The following is an 18646-nucleotide window of genomic DNA, read 5'->3' as shown; positions in this document are numbered from 1 at the left end:
ACAAAGTATGCTTCGGAGATGCTAGGCAATTATCAACAGCGGTGACGACTGGACAAATTTTTAATATGAACTAGCACTATACATGTATGCATTTTGAGATTGGTATAATAAATATTTATCGTAATATACGCGTTGATCACGCTCTTCATTGACAGACCGTACCTGTTGCGTTTTATTCGATTTTCGCAAAACAGGTCGATCAAACAGCGAAATACATGGCGTAGAGGGCTGATATCGCGAGCAAAGGGTTGGTTATCTCGGCGCCGTTGTTGTTTCTGCGCGATGGATAGACAGCCGAGATAGATAGACGGAAAAAGAAGGAGAGTCGGGGAGATCAGCGTCGACATTGTTGCCGATGACGGCAGCGAAGGAAAATCTTCTTCTCGCATCCGCCCCTATGATTATTATTTGCTGAGAGTCATAAATAATAAAGGAGATTACGTAGGTCGGTAGCCGGTGGTGATGGTGTAATTGAATCAAAATAATGTAGAGGTATCGTGTTGTGCGCTCCGGCCAATCATAACTCAGGTGAGACCATCTCCTCGCGGCACGGTGAGAGAAGACAAGAATGAGGAGGGGAGGGGAGGAGGGAAATATGCGCACCGAGGGTGCCTCTATATAAAGGGTGTCATCGCCAACTCCGGACACCCATTCCACCACCAACCACCACCAAACCACGCCGCAAACCACGCCGCCTGCTATTCGCCGCATTACGTTCTTTCTACTTGGACACTACTTATCTCCGCGATTTCGTCTCCCGGTCGCCCTGCGCATCAAGAAGTCGAAAAGCAGTCGACAAAATGGTGAGTGCTTTGTCGTTGTCGTTATTGTGGAGTGAGTGTGTTTTCCGAGATGTGCGGTGATTGTTACGTAAATTAAACTCTCATGATGATATTGTGCAGATTAGCAACGATCTGTCCGATCTGTCGCTTCAATCGAGTGCTGATTGATGATGAACAAGAAGCGTTAGCGAGCGATCGAACAATCTTCGCTCATCTTCCTACTCGGCGATATCGATCGAAATGAAAAGAAAGATATTGTCTTACTAACCGCATATCATGTATTAAGTTGTGAATATTTAACTTAATGTTATTTTATTTTACGTGGATTATAATTATTTTGTTAATTAATAATTTACGAATGTTGATAAATGATATTTTGTATAATTTAATTTAAACGTAGAAAATATTTAAATATCGTATGTTAGGAACATAAGAAGAAAGAGAGAGATTTCGAAATTTTATTTTATTTCCGTTACTAAACAATAAACGATTTTTGTATAAATATATGTATGTGTCAGAAAATATCTTTTCCCGAACTATTAAATCGGCTGAAAGGTTCAAGTTCTTTTTTTAAATTTCGTTTTAAATGACGTTAGCAATTCAATAATTCTATAAAAAAAATTGAAAAACTTTCTTCTAGAAAAAATTAGCGCAATTGAAATGATTGAAATTGATCATTCGGAATAATTGTTTCTAAAATAATTTCTAAATTTCTATTTCGGAATAATTGTTTCTAAAATAATCTAAAGTTATTTTGTATTTCGACTTTATTTGATAAAACAAGTATTATAGCGACGTAATATGAGTACTTTCGCATTTTCGAAAATTTCACTGAAAATGAAAACGGTTGTCAACGCGCAGAAAGATTCTACAAAGGTGGTGGATTTCCCGTGTCACCGAGTTTATCATCAGTCTTCATGGTAAATCCTTTGTTGTCTCTCTACGTGATTTCTTGCCTTTGCGTAATATTACTCTTATAGCGAGATATACTTTCCTATTATTTCAGCTAATTTCCATTTTCATTCAAACGTGTGGCTATCGCGTGAACTCATATTTTCTCGCCGTTGAAGTGACGTAGCGAATCTTGTATGTTCCTTTTCAGTTTCCATAAATTTACCGACTTAATCCTCTTGGTCGGATTTACCGCGGTGCCTTCTTGTTTTTTTCTGAACATTTTCATGACACTAACTTTAGCAGGATTTAGCAGTATTAATTTACTAATTTACAAAAAAAATTTGATAACAATGTCGACTGTTATATTCCATTTCGTTTTAAAAACGGCAAGGTAGAAGGACATCTCCATCAGAGCCCATTCTCGAGGGATGAAATTGAGTAAGTGGCGTAATAAGGATTGATACACGAAAATTTTTTCATGATATTAACTTAATTCAATTTTCTTTCAAAATGTATTTGTTTTGTATTTCAAAGAATAATAATAATATAATAATGTTTTGGGCAACAAAAATGCAAATTTTCGGGATACATTAATATTTTAATAAAACATATAACGGCAGATTCCTTAACCAATTCGATTCTTTCTAGATTAAAATGACTGAAGATTATCGCTTATTACGATTTTTCACAATCTTTAACATCTAACAATAACCAAAGTTGAAAATCATAAAATTATTAAAATTTATTTTAAATTAATGTAGATATGCATAATTTTAATATAATATTTATAGGAAAAAAATCTCAAAACTTAAAACTCTTTTACGTGCATTTAATATTATTTTCAGTAAAGTTTTTAGTAAAATCTTTTAAGACATAAAGACAGAGACATAAAGACAAGAAAACACAATAATGGAAATATTTTTATTAGTAGAAATATCAACCTCAAGGTAATTAAAGAATCTGCGATTAATAGTCCAATATAACGTAACGCGATGTGATCAGTATACAAGAACCTGAGTATTAATATTGATACAATGCAATCTGCGTGAAGTAACAATAAAAGTCAGTTAATTAAGAAGAGAATCCGCCCATCTACGTTTACATTAATACTCGTTGCTCTTAAGACGTGGTAAATCTGCAGGTTTTTAACAATACACGTAACAAGTTTGTGGGTGATGACGTGATTATGAAGGGCAGTCGCGTACAGGGTTAATTAAAGTAATATAAGGCACCGCATTAATCTTGCTCAGTACGCCGTGGTATTGTTAAACAGGATATTAATATAGATAATAAGGCATCGATATAATTTATTGTGTGACGCACGCGCGCGTTGGACGACACGTCGCTCCTGTTGCACTTCGTAATTCTAGTCGATCTCGACAAATCAATTACACATTACTAGTTATTAAGTTACCTAGCAACTCTGTAAATTTATAATCTGCTTTATACTTGGGATTATGGATATTAATGTAGTTTCTACTTATGTTTTATACATGATGTAATATATTTTATTTTTACTATCTTATTTAATTATTTTTTTTGTATAGTAGAATATTGTGATATTGTGATGCACTGTGTAGCACAGTTTCAGTGTAGACTGTTTCTAGAAGTTTTCTTAAATTTTCTCAAAAATAAAAGTTAATTTGTTACGTCAAAATTTTGCTAATTTAATTAACATATCGTTATAAGTCTATGACGTTCATATAAAATACAATCGATTTTTCTAACATAACTTACACTCGATTATAAATATTACTTGCATTTGCCTAAAGTTACTTATTTTATTATCGGTATTGTCTATACTTCCGTTTAAATAAATGTGTGTATGTGTGCGCGCGCGTAAAAAGCTACATATTTATCAAATTAATCAAAGAATATATATTTGTTATTAAAATTTTATTTTAAGGTGGTTCATGCAGTAATTTGAAGTCACAAAAACAACTATTGTTACTAGTGACAAATATGAATGATTTAGTATGTAAAAATCAGCATACATTAAAATTAATTATTCCTTAAGGTTTTTTCTCATTTAATCGTTGCTATAAACTGAAAATATCAGAGCAAAGTCACAAATTTGACTAGAGTTGGTGATATAACCATAAATATGATCACGCCGGTAAAGAATAAAATATACTAAAATAGAAAAAATATACGTCACAATTTCTACAATTCCGCGATAGTGAATATATTCATACAACTGCCGAAAAAGATATGTTATCCTTATAACCTCCATTCAACGGTAGAAGAATGGTAGGACACGCGTCTTGTGCGTCAGCTGACGCGTGCGACGTTGCCAAGCAGCCACTCAAGACGGCTGCCATGACTCTCGTGTCGTGTCGAAACGTCGAAAGTTGCCGAAAGTTTGTCGAAAGTTCCGCTTTATTTATATACGGTACGGTCAATCAATTTGGTGTCGCGTCAGTATCTTTAGAAATGTTTATTGCATCGATTAAAGAGTTTTTTATTCGTTCATCTACTCGAGAAGTATGAACGTATTCCATAAATGTGCGATCTGACCCTCCTTTCCCTACTATCACCATGTAAAATTGGCAAAGTTTACGGACATATATCTCCGGAACCAAGCGGTAAAAAAATTTGAAATTTTTCAGACACACTCTAGGAACGTTAACCTTTCATTTAATATCATATTTTCCGGGCTATCTACATTTGACCTAAATGCTTGAACCACCTTAATCTATGTTCTTTTTTTACGAAAAATAGCGAAACCTATCTACAATTTTCAAAAAATTAAAAAAAATGTTTTTTACAAACTAAGCCTCAAAGAACCAAAAGATAACCAAATTAAATAATCTGTTAGTAAAAGTAAAAATTGCAAATTTTATTAAATATATGATTATGGAATATCAATATATAATACAGGATAATTCAGAAATACTTGTATAAACTTTGGGGGTGAGTTTTCCACACATAAACAAGAAAAAAATGTCATATACACATATCTCTGGATTACAATAAAGAAATGCCTGGTTTATAATAAGTAATAAGTAAAGATTACTTTCGACAAAAACTGACAGAATACATCTACAATGACATATGACCCATGTAATAGTAATACATCTTCAGTTCAATTGTTTGTCTACTTATAGTTCATAACAAATGCTCAAAATATCATCCACCTACTTCAATGCACGCATAGACACGTCGGATCATATTAGACTGTCGCACCTTGTTAAAGATCCCATGTAAGTTACAGATGATTTTGCAGGCATCTACGATGCATTGGTGAAGCGTCTCTTTATTTATAACTTTAGTTGCATAAACTAGGGCTTTTAAGTGTCTCCACAGATAAAAATCGAATAGATGTAGGTCAGGCGAACGTGCAGGCCTAAAATGTAATTTTTCGATTATAACTCGTAAACTAAGCATTTCCGCGGACATATGTGTATATGACATTTTTTTCTTGTTTATCTGTGGAGAACTTACTCTCAAAGTTTGTACAAGTATTTCTAAATCACCTTGTATATAAAAAAGTAATGGGCGAGTTCTATAAAATATGTAAATTAAGAACGATTATGCACGCGATATAAACGCAATTTTATCGATACAACATTTGATTGCAGATTGCATTCTGGGCTTTCAATGCAATGGCATTCCTCTGTAATTGGATGCTCGTATCATCCTCGGTGCTAACGCCGTTGAAGGACGACGGTACCTTGAGGATTTTCAAGGAGTCACCAAATGAATTCGAATACGTGATAAAGAGACACGGCATCAACGAGCGTAAAGAGGATACCGAGTCTAAAGAGAGACGCAGCACTATGGGTTCCTCCTTCATCAGGTTTGGACGCAGTCAGTCTGCCTTCAACAGTGTCGATAATTCTGTCTTCGAGGGAGAAACCGATTCGAAGGTCAGCAGGCATCCCCGATGGAAGTCACCGGACATCGTCATCAGGTTCGGCCGGTCTAACATCAAAGCTATTAACAGCGAACAACTCAAACGCGGGCGAAACGATCTCAGTTTTATCAGGTAATCATCCTATCGCATTTTCTGTTAGCTAATATCAAGATGTAACTTGGCGAGCATTTGTCGAATATCAATTGTAAATGCGCGTTGTAAATGTCCGGCAAAAAATGTTTCATATAAAATAATATATAAAATATTTATAATTATATTTAAAATATGTCCATATTATCCATATATGTTTTCTTTCTCTTATATAATTTCTGTTCGTATATATAGAAAAAATAATTAGAAAAAAACTTTTGCATTGCTTTTCTTACAAAAAGTACACTCATGATTAAATTATACAACATTCTATATATAATAATGTATAATAATTTTGCATATGATTACTATATTTATATATGATTATATATGGGCAATTTTTTTCTCATTTCCTCGAACTTTACTTTTTAAGAAAAACAATGCAAAATTATTATTTTAATCATACTATTATATTTTCTTTTTATTATTTTCTTTGTATATATAAATAGAAATAATACAAGAGAAGGAAAACATAATATATAAAATTTTTTACCAGGTGCATTCTCGTATCTTTAAACGATGCTTAGCAAACGAGAGAATAATATTAAAGCATCGTACCAAGTTGTGACGTGGCGTACTTTTTTGGGAAATTACAAAAAATATTAACAATCTTCGCCCGCGCAATTTTCGCGCTATGTATAATAAACAACGGAAACGCAAGTGTAGTGCGTAACATATGAACGAGTGAGGTATCAGGCAAACGCGACGTTGTTATTATTATTTATCGTAACATTACCGAAATGACACGCGCGCAAGAAGTATGACGGGAAGTACACCGGCAACGCGTAATACTTGTACCGCGTTTCTCAGAAAAGACTCTAAAGGAGAGAAATGGATGGTGACGCAAAGGCATAACGGATTCACTAGAGACTCGTATTCGACCATTGTTGCTTTCTTCTTACGTCACGATACCGGAAAGTTCAGTAACGCGTGTAACGCGATCATTTTTCCCAGTTATATTTAATGCATTATCTCGCTTTTATCTAAATTACCCCGTGATACTTTAAAGAGTAATACGTTCCTGTGACTTCAATGATATTGAGAATGAGAATACAAAAGGAGATTTGTTGTTGATCGATGGATTCTACGTGAAAAAATAAATAAAAAGAAATAAAAAGAAACGTTTTTCCTACATTGTAAAGTTTTGTTTTCGATAAAAATAAAGTTTAGAATTCTAAAGAATTATCATTGGTCTATCTCTGTTTTAAAGTTTTTATTTTCTCACCGGAAATATATTAATGTCAAAAAGAGCATATGTCTTTTTTCTTACATTGTAGATCGAAATAAATTATTTTGTTCATCACGCACGTTCAAGATCTATAAAATATATCAAAGATTTTCTTTTCGATTAACAAATTAATGGATTAATAAGTACCGGTAAATTTTGATTGACTATGATCCATTTTTGCTGAAAATAAATGACGGAATATACAAACGGAATTATATATTATATATCTAATATTATAAAAAAGAGTTTTCGAAAAAATTGTCGAACGCGAGTGGCGACATGTAAAAATTTATGTAATGTGACATATGACATAAGGAAGGACTTCGGATAATTACTTATCTTTGACGTTATATAATCAATGATTACAGGAGGAAATAACAAATGTAAACAAAACATTTTCCTGGTATAAAGTTTTGTCTTTGAAAGAATCAAATTGCGAAATAAGAAGGAATTAGAGCGGCGTCTTTTTTCTACTTTAAATTTTTTATTGTCCCGCTGCAGTTATGTTGAATTATGATATCAGAAATGCAAAACCATATGCATCTTTGTTTTACACTGTACATGAAAAATTACATTTTGCATACCACTACGTGTATTCGATGATGTACGCTGGCGAGATGTAACGAAGATTCTTCTTCCATTTCATGGATTAATAAATATCTGTTGATCAACTGCCATAAACGATGGGATTAACTACCTTACGAGTAGATTCGAATTTGTTGGCGTAGTTTCGAATTCTTCATAATCACTTTGAAAAATAATAGCAGTACTTTTAAGTAGACTCGAATTTGGACAAAATGGGTTCGAATTTTCTATGAGTATAATCTCGAGACAAGAGTATTACTTCCAAATAAACTCGAATCGAAATCAAATGTGTTCGAATCTTTTATGAGTACTTTACCAGAAATTTTTCGTTTAAATCAAAACACTTGTATAAAACGACAATTATTTTAGTATATTATTTTTTGATTATTACAAATATTAGATAATTAATCGTTAAAATTAAATATAATAAAAATATGATTAAAAAAAAACTTGCACTTGTTTCCTCATCATTACAGATCGCTACCATTGCTCCTATTTCATTTTGCTCACAAAGCTTTTCTATGAGGAAGCTTGTATTTTATTTGATGCATAATTATTAGTATTTATTAGTTTGGCTTCCTCATAGAGGAAGCTTTATGAGCAAAATAAAATAGGAGCAATGGTAGCGATCTGTAATGATGAGGAAACAATGTGCAAATTTCTAATTTGCATACTTTTTTAAATTTTAAATTTAAACTTTTTATGAATTAAAAAGGGTCAGCTTAGTAGCACAAATAGAGTTTTACAATTGACGTAATGTCAAATCGATGTTGACTTTGGGAATTCAGGCTACATGGTCCATATATGGACTTCGCATATGGACCTTTGATCGCGTATAAAGCTGGATCTAATCAACCAAAGAACTTAAAGGATTATATATAAAATAGAAGTAGAAAAGACTAAAGAATATAATAGAATTATAAATAGTCTGATATCTCAAAATTGGCGGAAGTTAGAGCAACCACGAACATTTCTCAAAAAATTCAAAATTTTATAAAGATAGAACCTTTTTACCGATTATCGCCAAATTCAATACCAATCTTCTTTTAATGATACTCTATATAAAATTATATGTATAACTTATACATGTAACTTTTTAAGCAAAAATCGGTAACTTCTTCACCGATCCTCACCAAATTCAATACTTTCCTTAAATGATATTCTATCCATCAAATAACTTACACATTTTTTAAGCAGAAATCGGAAACCCTTTCACCGATCCTCGCAAAATTCAAAACAACCTTCCTTTAATGATACTCTGTATAAAATTACATGTATATCTTATACACTTTTTAAGCAGAAATCGGTAATCCCTTCACCGATCCTCGCCAAATTCAATAACAATCTTCCTTTAATGATACTCTATCCTTCAAATAACTTAGGGTAGACCGAGGCGAATCGGATCAATATAAGTTTTAAGACAGTTTTCGTTAGTGTTTTGTTTCAAACGAGCTGTTTTGTCATGCTAATTAGTAATCCGATTCGCCTCGGTCTACCCTGTATATTTTTTAGACAGAAATCCTTTCACCAATCTTCGCCAAATTCAAAACAACCTCCCTTTAATGATACTTTACATATAAGATTACATGTATAACTTGTACACTTTTTAGGCAAAAATCGGTAACTGCTTCACCGATCATTGTCAAATTCAACACCAACCTACCTTTAATGATACTCTATCTATAAAAAAAAAAAATTAAGTTCAATATCTCAAAATTTGCGGAAATTAGAGTAATCATGTAGATTTTTTTAGATAGAAATCGGTAACCCTTCTATTCTATTCTATTATAGAATTTATACCTTTTATACCTTCTATTCTATTATATTCTTCAGTTTTTTCTACCCCTATTTCATATATAATTCTTTAAGATTTGGTTAATCAGTTCTTGAGTTATAGAAATTTCGGTAAATTTGGCACACATACGGATATTTTTTTAAATTACGATTTTCTGACGTTTTAGATTAGAACATTCTGAACACATTGGCATCAAAAACTAAACAAACAGTTTTTTCTTTGGTCTTTTCTACCCCTATTTCATATATAATTCTTTAAAATTTGGTTGATTAGACCTAGCTTTATATACGATCAAAGGTCCATATACGAAGTTTATAAAAACAAAGCTTCCTCTATGAGGAAGCAATATAGAATAAAAGTTACTTAAAATCTTTACACATTACATTCTTTGCTAACTTCATTCTTAGAGTTCGAGTAAAAACTTTCCTTTTAAAAGATTTGGTTCTTTATAATAGAAATTACTTATTGTTAGTACATTTCGAATATATATAATTGTACTATAAGTACATTTCGAATCCTGCAAATACTTGTTTTAAAATTCGAAACTAACTAGTTAGGACCGATTAGTGCGCAAGTATGTATGATAAATATCATTTTTTATTAATATTACTCGAATTCTAGAAAATAAAGCTTAAATATTGGATTTGACTCAGATTTTTAAGTACATATTGTATTTGATCCCATCAAGGTACATTTTCGCAGAAAACATAGAACACGCGTAAACTGGATTATATATGTGTATTTACTATAATGCAGAATAATAAAAAATCCCAGATAACACAATGTCCAAAATTGGGACATAAAACGTTTTACAATATGACGTTTTGAAGACGTCTCATGTCCCGATTTAAGACATGTTATTTGAGAAAGGAGTCTTTAGTACACTTATTATTTTATATTAATTCAAACGCGAGTGGTGGCATGCAAAAGTACCTAATTTGATGTACCTATATAACACAATAAAAAAGTTTACTTAATTTCTCATTTTATGATTCTGTATAATATTTTATTTCAATAAGAAGAAAATAAATTTACCAATAGTTACGAAAATATAAACAAAAGTGTGTTATTGAAAGATCGGAATAACAAATAAATAAATTTTGCTTAAAATAGATTTGGTCGTAACATACAAGTTGTGCCGGCCGATCTCGATCTATCTGCGGTGTGCTCGGCGCTTGTTTCGAATGGCGTGGTCAACGACACGGAATTACATCCGGATGTGTCGCGACTGCTCCGTCTTTGCAACGGCCTGAACAAGATAACCGGCGAGATCAGTTTGGATGGAACCTCGGAGAGCCAGGACAGCCCGAGCCGTCACGAGTGAACCGGCCTGTTGCTGTTATCCAAACTCGTCCGAGATCCGAGATCGTCCCCATGTGGATTCGTCCTGCGGATTCGATGCCGGATGTCAACGAGGATTCGTAGCGCTCCAGTTTGTCGAACCGATTTGATCGCTATGACCGAACTGAATTTGGCTTTGAGATGACGGCCGGATCGCGTTCACTATCAGCACGGATTTGTACTTATAAGTGGATCTCAAACGCGTCAACTTGTTAAACAATTGAAAATGATTATTCGCCTGTTGCAATATTATACAAAAACAATAAGATTTATTTGGAGAAAGTTAGAAACTCTGCTCCTAGTTTCTTTGCCAAGCTAAACGAGTTATAGCTTGTCCGTTCAAAAATACTAATCTGTAACTAATTTTCTTATGTGTAAACTTAGCATTATGTCTTTTGTGAGAGATAAAAATTAAATTGATTGAACCGATAATTTTTTATTTAATATTGATTTAATTGTTGATCTGATATATTATATGTTACATGTTACATAACAGAATAAAACAATTGGTTTTCTTTAATCTTTTAGTCATCTGTGAAAAAGCTTCTTTGAAATTATCAAATTACACAACAGAAATTTAATACATTATTTTAGCTTATTATTTCTGTTATTAGTTTTATAAAAGTGTTCCTTAAAACCGAGATGTGATCAGTTGTTCATTTATAATCTCTCTTGTTTTTATTGCAAATGTATTTGCAATAAAATGCAATGCCTTTATGCTGGATATATACACACCTACATTTGTAGCTAAAGGATTAAACGGATCTCTTGTGTATTTTGTCCTATATCTTCCTTATCCTGTCTCCTAGGAAAATAAGCGCTAAATATACACAGGCTTTTCGAAAAAAAAAACCTATATTTATTTCTCTTAATTTTACTAAGCGCTAAATGTTTATCGGCGCACCCCCAAGCTGATAGCAAATGCTGAGCCGTGAATCTCGTATCGGATACCACGCTGTACATCCACCTGCTTCATTACTTATTCAATGTACATTCAAACCTGACGATTCATCGTTCCAAAACACAATCGATTTAATCGCAGATTTATATTGTAATTGTGCGCATTCTTCTTATCGCGTTCGCAGCATGTTGCCGCTAACGGTGAATTCGGTTGGATGTACTAATAGCACTCTGAATGTTAAGAATCGTCGTATTTATTACACAAACGTGTATGATGTAAAAATGTTGCTATTGGAATGTCTAAGCGAACGTACGCTGAAAAGAATTAATTGCCTATTTTTAGATTTTTTTAATGACAAAATGTTACTGAACAATGCGTTAATATTAGCCAATACTTTTATATCCAGATATATCTTTATTCAAATATATATATATATATATTTGAATAAAGATATATCTGGATATATATATATATATATATATACACGACATTTTTTTTATTCTACAATCTTTTGCCATCTTTCTTACAACTTGGAGATTTCATTCTTCCAAGAAGAAACTTATCGCTGAGAATTATTAAAAATCGTTTTTTATGTTACTCGAAGAACCGAGAAAGTGAGAGAGGAAATTTTTATTACTGAGAGAATTTTGCAAAAATTGAAGTAATATAATCTAGTATTTCTTTTTTTTTTAGTTTGTTATTATATTATGCAGTTTTATTTTTAATATCGTCTCAAAATAGTTGTATCTAAAAGTTTTTATTTTAAAATTGGTTTCTAACTAGTCAATTTTGTCAAACATTATGGTAACTTGTCATGAATATTATTAACAAACCATTTATATCGCTATGTTTTTATGTCAATTTATGCGCGATTGTTTTTTTACGTTTATTCCGTACGTTCAACCAAATTTATTGTAAGCCTCGTATGTTGCTAAACAATATGACCGATCGTTGGGGGGGGGGGGGTCCAGTCCAAGTTTACGATAAGTATAAAAATCTGTCGTCAAAGTGCATACGTCATATTGTCCTTAGTAGTCTACGTCGTTCTTATGTTGTATGTAAATTTAATACGTAACTCATATAATTAAAAGGAAACAAAGTGGCTGGATATGAGCTTATCTCTGTACGATACACCTATCCCATATCGTTTGTTGATTGCTGCTTTCTTTTGAATTAAAAAGGTCTTTTCTTTTTTCCTCTTTTCTTCTTCTTCTTTCTCTTTGGTGATCTCACAATCAGACTTGTATATTTATCATAGATCCGTCCCCAATCGCTGAAATATCATCTAAAAATATTCTCTCTTATTGGTTATTTAACCTCTGTAGAATTTCCTTAATTCTTTTTGAACTCTTAGAAAGATTATTCACAAATAGCTTTATCTCAAAGTTACAAACACTACTCGATTTCCGAGTAATTAACGTACGGTTAATGCTATTAATATTATTTTAGAGAATTTGAAACTTTATCGATTATTTCCTTTTAATGATGGAACTATACCAGTTTTTATGTTAATATTGCCACAAATTACTTGTTACATCCTAACGATTCTCATCTTTGTCATTTTTCTCTGTTCCAATACCGGAATAATGCCTCAAGAGTTTCTTTCATCTTCTTTTATCTTCTTACACCTTAAATATATTTTCTATGCAAATAATCTATCAATTTATCTTCATTGTTATTACTCTCAACTTCAGGGTATTGCATAAAATATTAATGATGATGTGATAACAGTACCTGGGCAAAACAAAAAAGGAATAGACTAACCGTTAAAATTTCTGTTTACTCACTGTAACCACATAGGATTATAATGTTAAAAATGAAAAATCATATAAAGGTTTTCTTTTGTATTATATATAAATATATTGTATACAAATAAATCTCTTTGCATATTATCCTACTCGATAGTATGGTTGGTAATACATACATGCCAAAGAAATAAAAATTTAAGCGCTCTTATTTTAATTACTTTTTACTAATAAATAAATCTATTATTCATGTGTTTTACATTTAAAAATAAACGCTTTATAAAGATTTACAGTTATACAGGGTGGTTCAGGACCTCTGCGACAAACTCTGAAGATACCTATATCTCACAGAGAAAATTTTCTGTGAAGCAATCCATGTTCTCTGACACGTCGTTTAGGAGCTGAATCTGATTGCATTCTGACCCCAAATGTTCGATAGAATCCGACAACCAATGTTACGACGGTGTCATGAATGCAATCGGTTTCAGGGTAGACACTTTGAACGCCTTCTGTAAACTGTCTGCAAGTGTATTTGAAACAATAAATAAATAATTTATCTCATAATTGTAATGTTACCTAAGACCTGTCTGCGCGGTTGCGTAGCTCCTACGACGCCGACGTGTCAGAGAACACGGATTGCTTCACAAAAACTGGTCCTCTCTGCGAGATCTATCGTTTCTCAGAATTTGCAGAGGTCCTGAATCATCTTGTACAATCAAGAGACTCCATGATACATTTTATAAAATTACTCTGACGAAAACGGATAGCGACGTGTAAGAAAAATTAATTTATTTTAATGTGCATAATTCAAGAGAAGAAAGGAAGAGATTCGCGCATAATTTTTTGTCAATAATATTGCGTTTTTTACTTTAAAAAAATTTTCAATTACATTTTTCAAACAAGATTGAATACAAAATTCATAACTTGCAAGATGACTTGCCAAGTTTAAAATACATATTTACACACACACACATATATACACACGTGTACAAGCAAGGGAGAGAGAGGGAGAGTGGCTCTCTCTCTCTCTCTCTCTCTCTCTCTCTCTCTCTCTCTCTCTCTCTCTCTCTCTCTCTCTCTCTCTCTCTCTCTCTCTCTCTCTCTCTCTCTCTCTCCCATCTTTTTTCTGTACCTCTTCGCATCTTTTTAAATTACTGATCTGCATGCATTCACATAATCTTCTCATTATTATTCTGCTTTTATATTTTATATTTAATTATTTATTTCTATATATTTTTTTATTAATTATAATAACACAGGCCGACAAAATTTTGCGAAACTCCAAAACCTGAGACCAGACTATACTTTCCCAAAGGTTTTCGGTCCGCTGAATCCGAATCCGCCAGCGGAATTGCTCCATCACATCAGGTTTTCGAGATATCCTAATCTGAAAGTGCAAAAAACACAGTTTTTCGCTATATTCGGGGTTATATTAAACCGCGAATTAATTTTTCTCCACAAAACTCGTTACGGCATTTGAAAGTACTACTCTTCGCCTTTAAAATGCTTTTTGAATTTTTCAGATATCTTATTTCTTCTCGGAGATATCGTCCGTTGAAATTTTTTAGTTTGGCGTTTTCGTTACAACCTCCCTAACTTTGAAAAAAGTCTAAGATTTTCAAATTCGCCTTTTTTTGGTCAATTAGGCAGACCACAGTTATGTATTCTTATGTTTTTGGAGTAGCTGAATTTGAAATTGCAGTCTGCTTACCCCATCGAGTCCCCCCCCCCCATAGCTATGACTCGATGGGGTAAGCAGACTGCAATTTCAAATTCAGCTACTCCAAAAACATAAGAATACATAACTGTGGTCTGCCTAATTGACCAAAAAAAAGGCAAATTCGAAAATCTTAGACTTTTTTCAAAGTTAGGGAGGTTGTAACAAAAACACCAAACTAAAAAATTTCAACGGACGATATCTCCGAGAAGAAATAAGATATCTGAAAAATTCAAAAAGCATTTTGAAGGCGAAGAGTAGTACTTTTAGATGCCGTAACGAGTTTTGTGGAGAAAAATTAATTCGCGGTTTAATATAACCCCGAATATAGCGAAAAACTGTGTTTTTTGCACTTTCAGGTTAGGATATCTCGAAAACCTGATGTAATGGAGCAATTCCGCTGGCGGATTCGGATTCAGCGGGCCGAAAACCTTTGAGAAAGTACAGTCTGGTCTCAGGTTTTTAAAAATGTCGGCCTGTGTAATTTATAATAATATAAAGATTAATAATTATTATATTTTATTACACATTTTATTATATGTATATTATTATGTATTATGTTATGTACTGTTAATAATTACTACTGCCGTTTATACTTTTGTATTCCATGCTTTTTCTAAAAAAAAAAAGAAAAATTTCGCAATTTTTTCTACGTCCTAAGAGTTTTATTAGAGAAAAATAAAATTATCTGTTTATAAGGTTTGTCTATCCATCATTTCAGAGATAATTGCAGTTGTAAACATCTGAATTCGCGGGCATGCATATATTCTTATATGTTGTAATATATTAAATATTTTTATCAGAAAAAAATTCACGTTATGATATATCGTATGTGCACAGTAAAAAATAAAACGTAATTTTAACATTTTTTACATGTCCCAGAAAGGCCACTCTAAATTTTAAGTTAAAATGACTCATTCATCATGTGTTACTTGTTGACAAATTAGAAATGTTAATTAATTGACACTATACTTTACATTTATATTTGTTCTTTTGACTTTATTTTTTAAATTTTAATTATTTTACAGACTTTACTTAAATTATGTGCAATAGAAACATTTAATTTTAGTAAATTTAATTATTTTGTATGTCAAAGTTTACGATTATTTGAAAATTTACGTTTAACTTTTGTTTATGTGTTAAAATAACTTTAAGACGTGTTGATTTTTAAAGTAAAAAAAAAAAAACTATCTTTATTGCTTATCCCCGCAGGGTTTGCAAGTCGTTTTTATAAGGAACGTTACCCAAACCTTTACACTACTACCCTTTCTCCTCTCACTTTAACCCTTTGGACCAACGGCTTCGTCTCTTTCCGAAAGACGGAGCCCAGTTTGCTCCGCACAAGAGCCTATCTTGCACGGAGGGGCGCAGCTTCGGAAAAACATTCCATGTTTACATGGCTCTAGTGGACTCGAACCTGGTTCCTCAGATTACGAGTCTGGCGCTCTACCACTAGACCACACTGCCGCCCTTGATTTTTAAAGTAATTGTGTTAAAAGAACTCAAAATAATATTTAATTTCTAAATGACATATATAAAGTGTTAAGTTATCACGTTGACATAAATGTAACACATGAAAATGTTAAGAAAAAAATAACATAGCTGTTGTATGTTAATTTTACATTGAAATAATAATAAAATCTTGGTGACACAAGAAAATTTTAACATATGGACCGCTATGTACACACGATTTTTTACTGTGTGCCTTTCAGTTTTATGATCTCTCTCCGTATTTATCTCCAGAATTATTACGGATGCATCGTGCGCTAAACGTGGAAATGACACTACGTCGTCGGGGGAGATAAATAATCACGCGGACGGCGGAAAATATGAAGAAGAATGAGCCGTAGCGCGTTGGCGGTATACGAGCTCTGGATTTAGTGTCTTACCGCCGTCACGGAACTCTCGCGTTCCATTATTTGGGGAGTTAGAGAGAGAAGGAGATTCTCGCCCGTAGTGATAACGCCAATACAATACTAGACAATGCGGCGAGTCTCTGGCGTGTGTGTCCGGCTGTTCTTTTCTTTCGGTACGTGGCGCCTCGCCCTCGTGCTTAATCCGCACCCTGAAGATCAATCCGCCTGGCACAATGTCGTAAGGTTTCGTCGAATTGCATGCGTAGATGTGACCGTTATACAGTCTACGTCTAGCGTCTCTCGCGCAAGCATGTTGGTATCGACATGAAACAGCACGTAAGTTTAATACGTTTCTCGTATAAAATGGTCCAAGTCGAAGAGGGGCGGCGAGAGACGTCGTCTCCTTTCTCATGAATTTTTCCAATTGGTTAAAGTTTGAAAGTTTCTCATAGAGTAATTTTTTAAAAGTGCGTTTACTTAACATAATAATAACTGTATGTAGAATTGAATAAAAGAAACGACTTTTGAAAATAATAACAGAGTCTTGAAAATTCTCTCGCAAAATAATAACGTTTAGAAAAATAGATTGACTCCTTAAATTATTTCTATTTTTACACACAAAACAATTTTTAATTTGCCGGATAGAGACATTATACAAAATACAAAAAAGAAAGTACATCAATCCGATACTACCTGTGTTTATATGCGTATATGCATGTTTGCGCATATGTGCTTTTTCGCAGGAACTGAAGTAAATTCATTGAAGCTAACTTGCCATTTAAAGCGTGTGATATGTAAAAAAATGTTTATTAGTAAAATTTTATGCCATTTTATGTATTTTGTAAGTACACATCTCGATTTTTTTAAAATATATTTTTTAATATCTCCTCGCCTTCATTTTATTAATTTCATTAGAATAAAAATTAAAGAGTTTTTTTCTGACAAATTTATCAATATATAATAATATCATTTTTAAATGCTTAATTTTTGAAAATAAATTATAAAAAGATATATATTTTCTATTTTAGCTCCCGTACAATATATTTAAGGCCTATCGATGAGGGCTTTGAATTTATATATATAATTTTATAGATTTTTACAGAATAATATAAAATAAAATCTTTTAATTAAAACTTAATTTAATCAAAGATAATATAATAATTTACATAGATATATTTATTGAAATTGATTGATTGATAATTTATTAATATAAATTAATGCAATATTTTTCCCCTTTTTTCTTTTTGAACATCGACTTAAAGTATTAGTGTTTATTAATTTTACATTTTTTACGTAATTAATTTTTATGAATGCTATGCACTTCAGCGGATCTTTATTGTAGTTTTTACAACAGTTAGTGATATATAGCGCATCTTTATTTGAAAATTATATGTTATAATAAAATTATTAACTGTGACATTTGAGAAACACTGGCCTAATTGATCTAAATTCTTCGTAATGTATAAGCATAGGAAACCTTATGAGTGATATCACATTGTATTCGTATTCACTTGCTTTCTGTTGTTATATTTTGTATGAGCTGAATATTACATACACAGAACAGATTTCTTCCATTTTTTGAAAAATCGGCGTTTTTGTTTTTACTAACCATTTAGTTCTTAACTCAGAACGCATGACTCTTGGTGAACTATATATACATAACTGTGTGAGCGCTAGTAGTACAGGGAATATTGTGTTATACACTGAATAAGGTGATTATATTTTTGCGTATTAAACATGTGAATTTGACAAACTTATTTAATTAATTTCCATAATATTAATTCTATTATCTTAGA

The 18646-nt window shown here is 32.3% G+C and overlaps 1 protein-coding gene across 1 annotated transcript; it reads left to right on the top strand.

The window, feature by feature from the left end:
- The first annotated feature begins 587 nt into the window (after window positions 1-587).
- Window positions 588-12640, top strand: LOC139780362 (FMRFamide-related peptides). Its single transcript, XM_071718983.1, has 3 exons — window positions 588-803; window positions 5258-5664; window positions 10404-12640. The coding sequence occupies exons 1-3, from the start codon at window positions 801-803 to the stop codon at window positions 10612-10614; spliced, it is 621 nt and encodes a 206-aa protein (XP_071575084.1). The 5' UTR covers window positions 588-800; the 3' UTR covers window positions 10615-12640.
- The last annotated feature ends 6006 nt before the right edge of the window (window positions 12641-18646 follow it).

The sequence above is a fragment of the Temnothorax nylanderi genome, unplaced genomic scaffold (assembly GCF_030848795.1).
Source record: "Temnothorax nylanderi isolate EJ_2023f unplaced genomic scaffold, tnyl_v1.0 TNYL_tig0273_pilon, whole genome shotgun sequence".
NCBI lineage: Eukaryota > Metazoa > Arthropoda > Insecta > Hymenoptera > Formicidae > Temnothorax > Temnothorax nylanderi.
The sequence above is the reverse complement of the archived record's forward strand: the minus strand, read 5'-3'. Positions and strand labels throughout refer to the sequence as shown.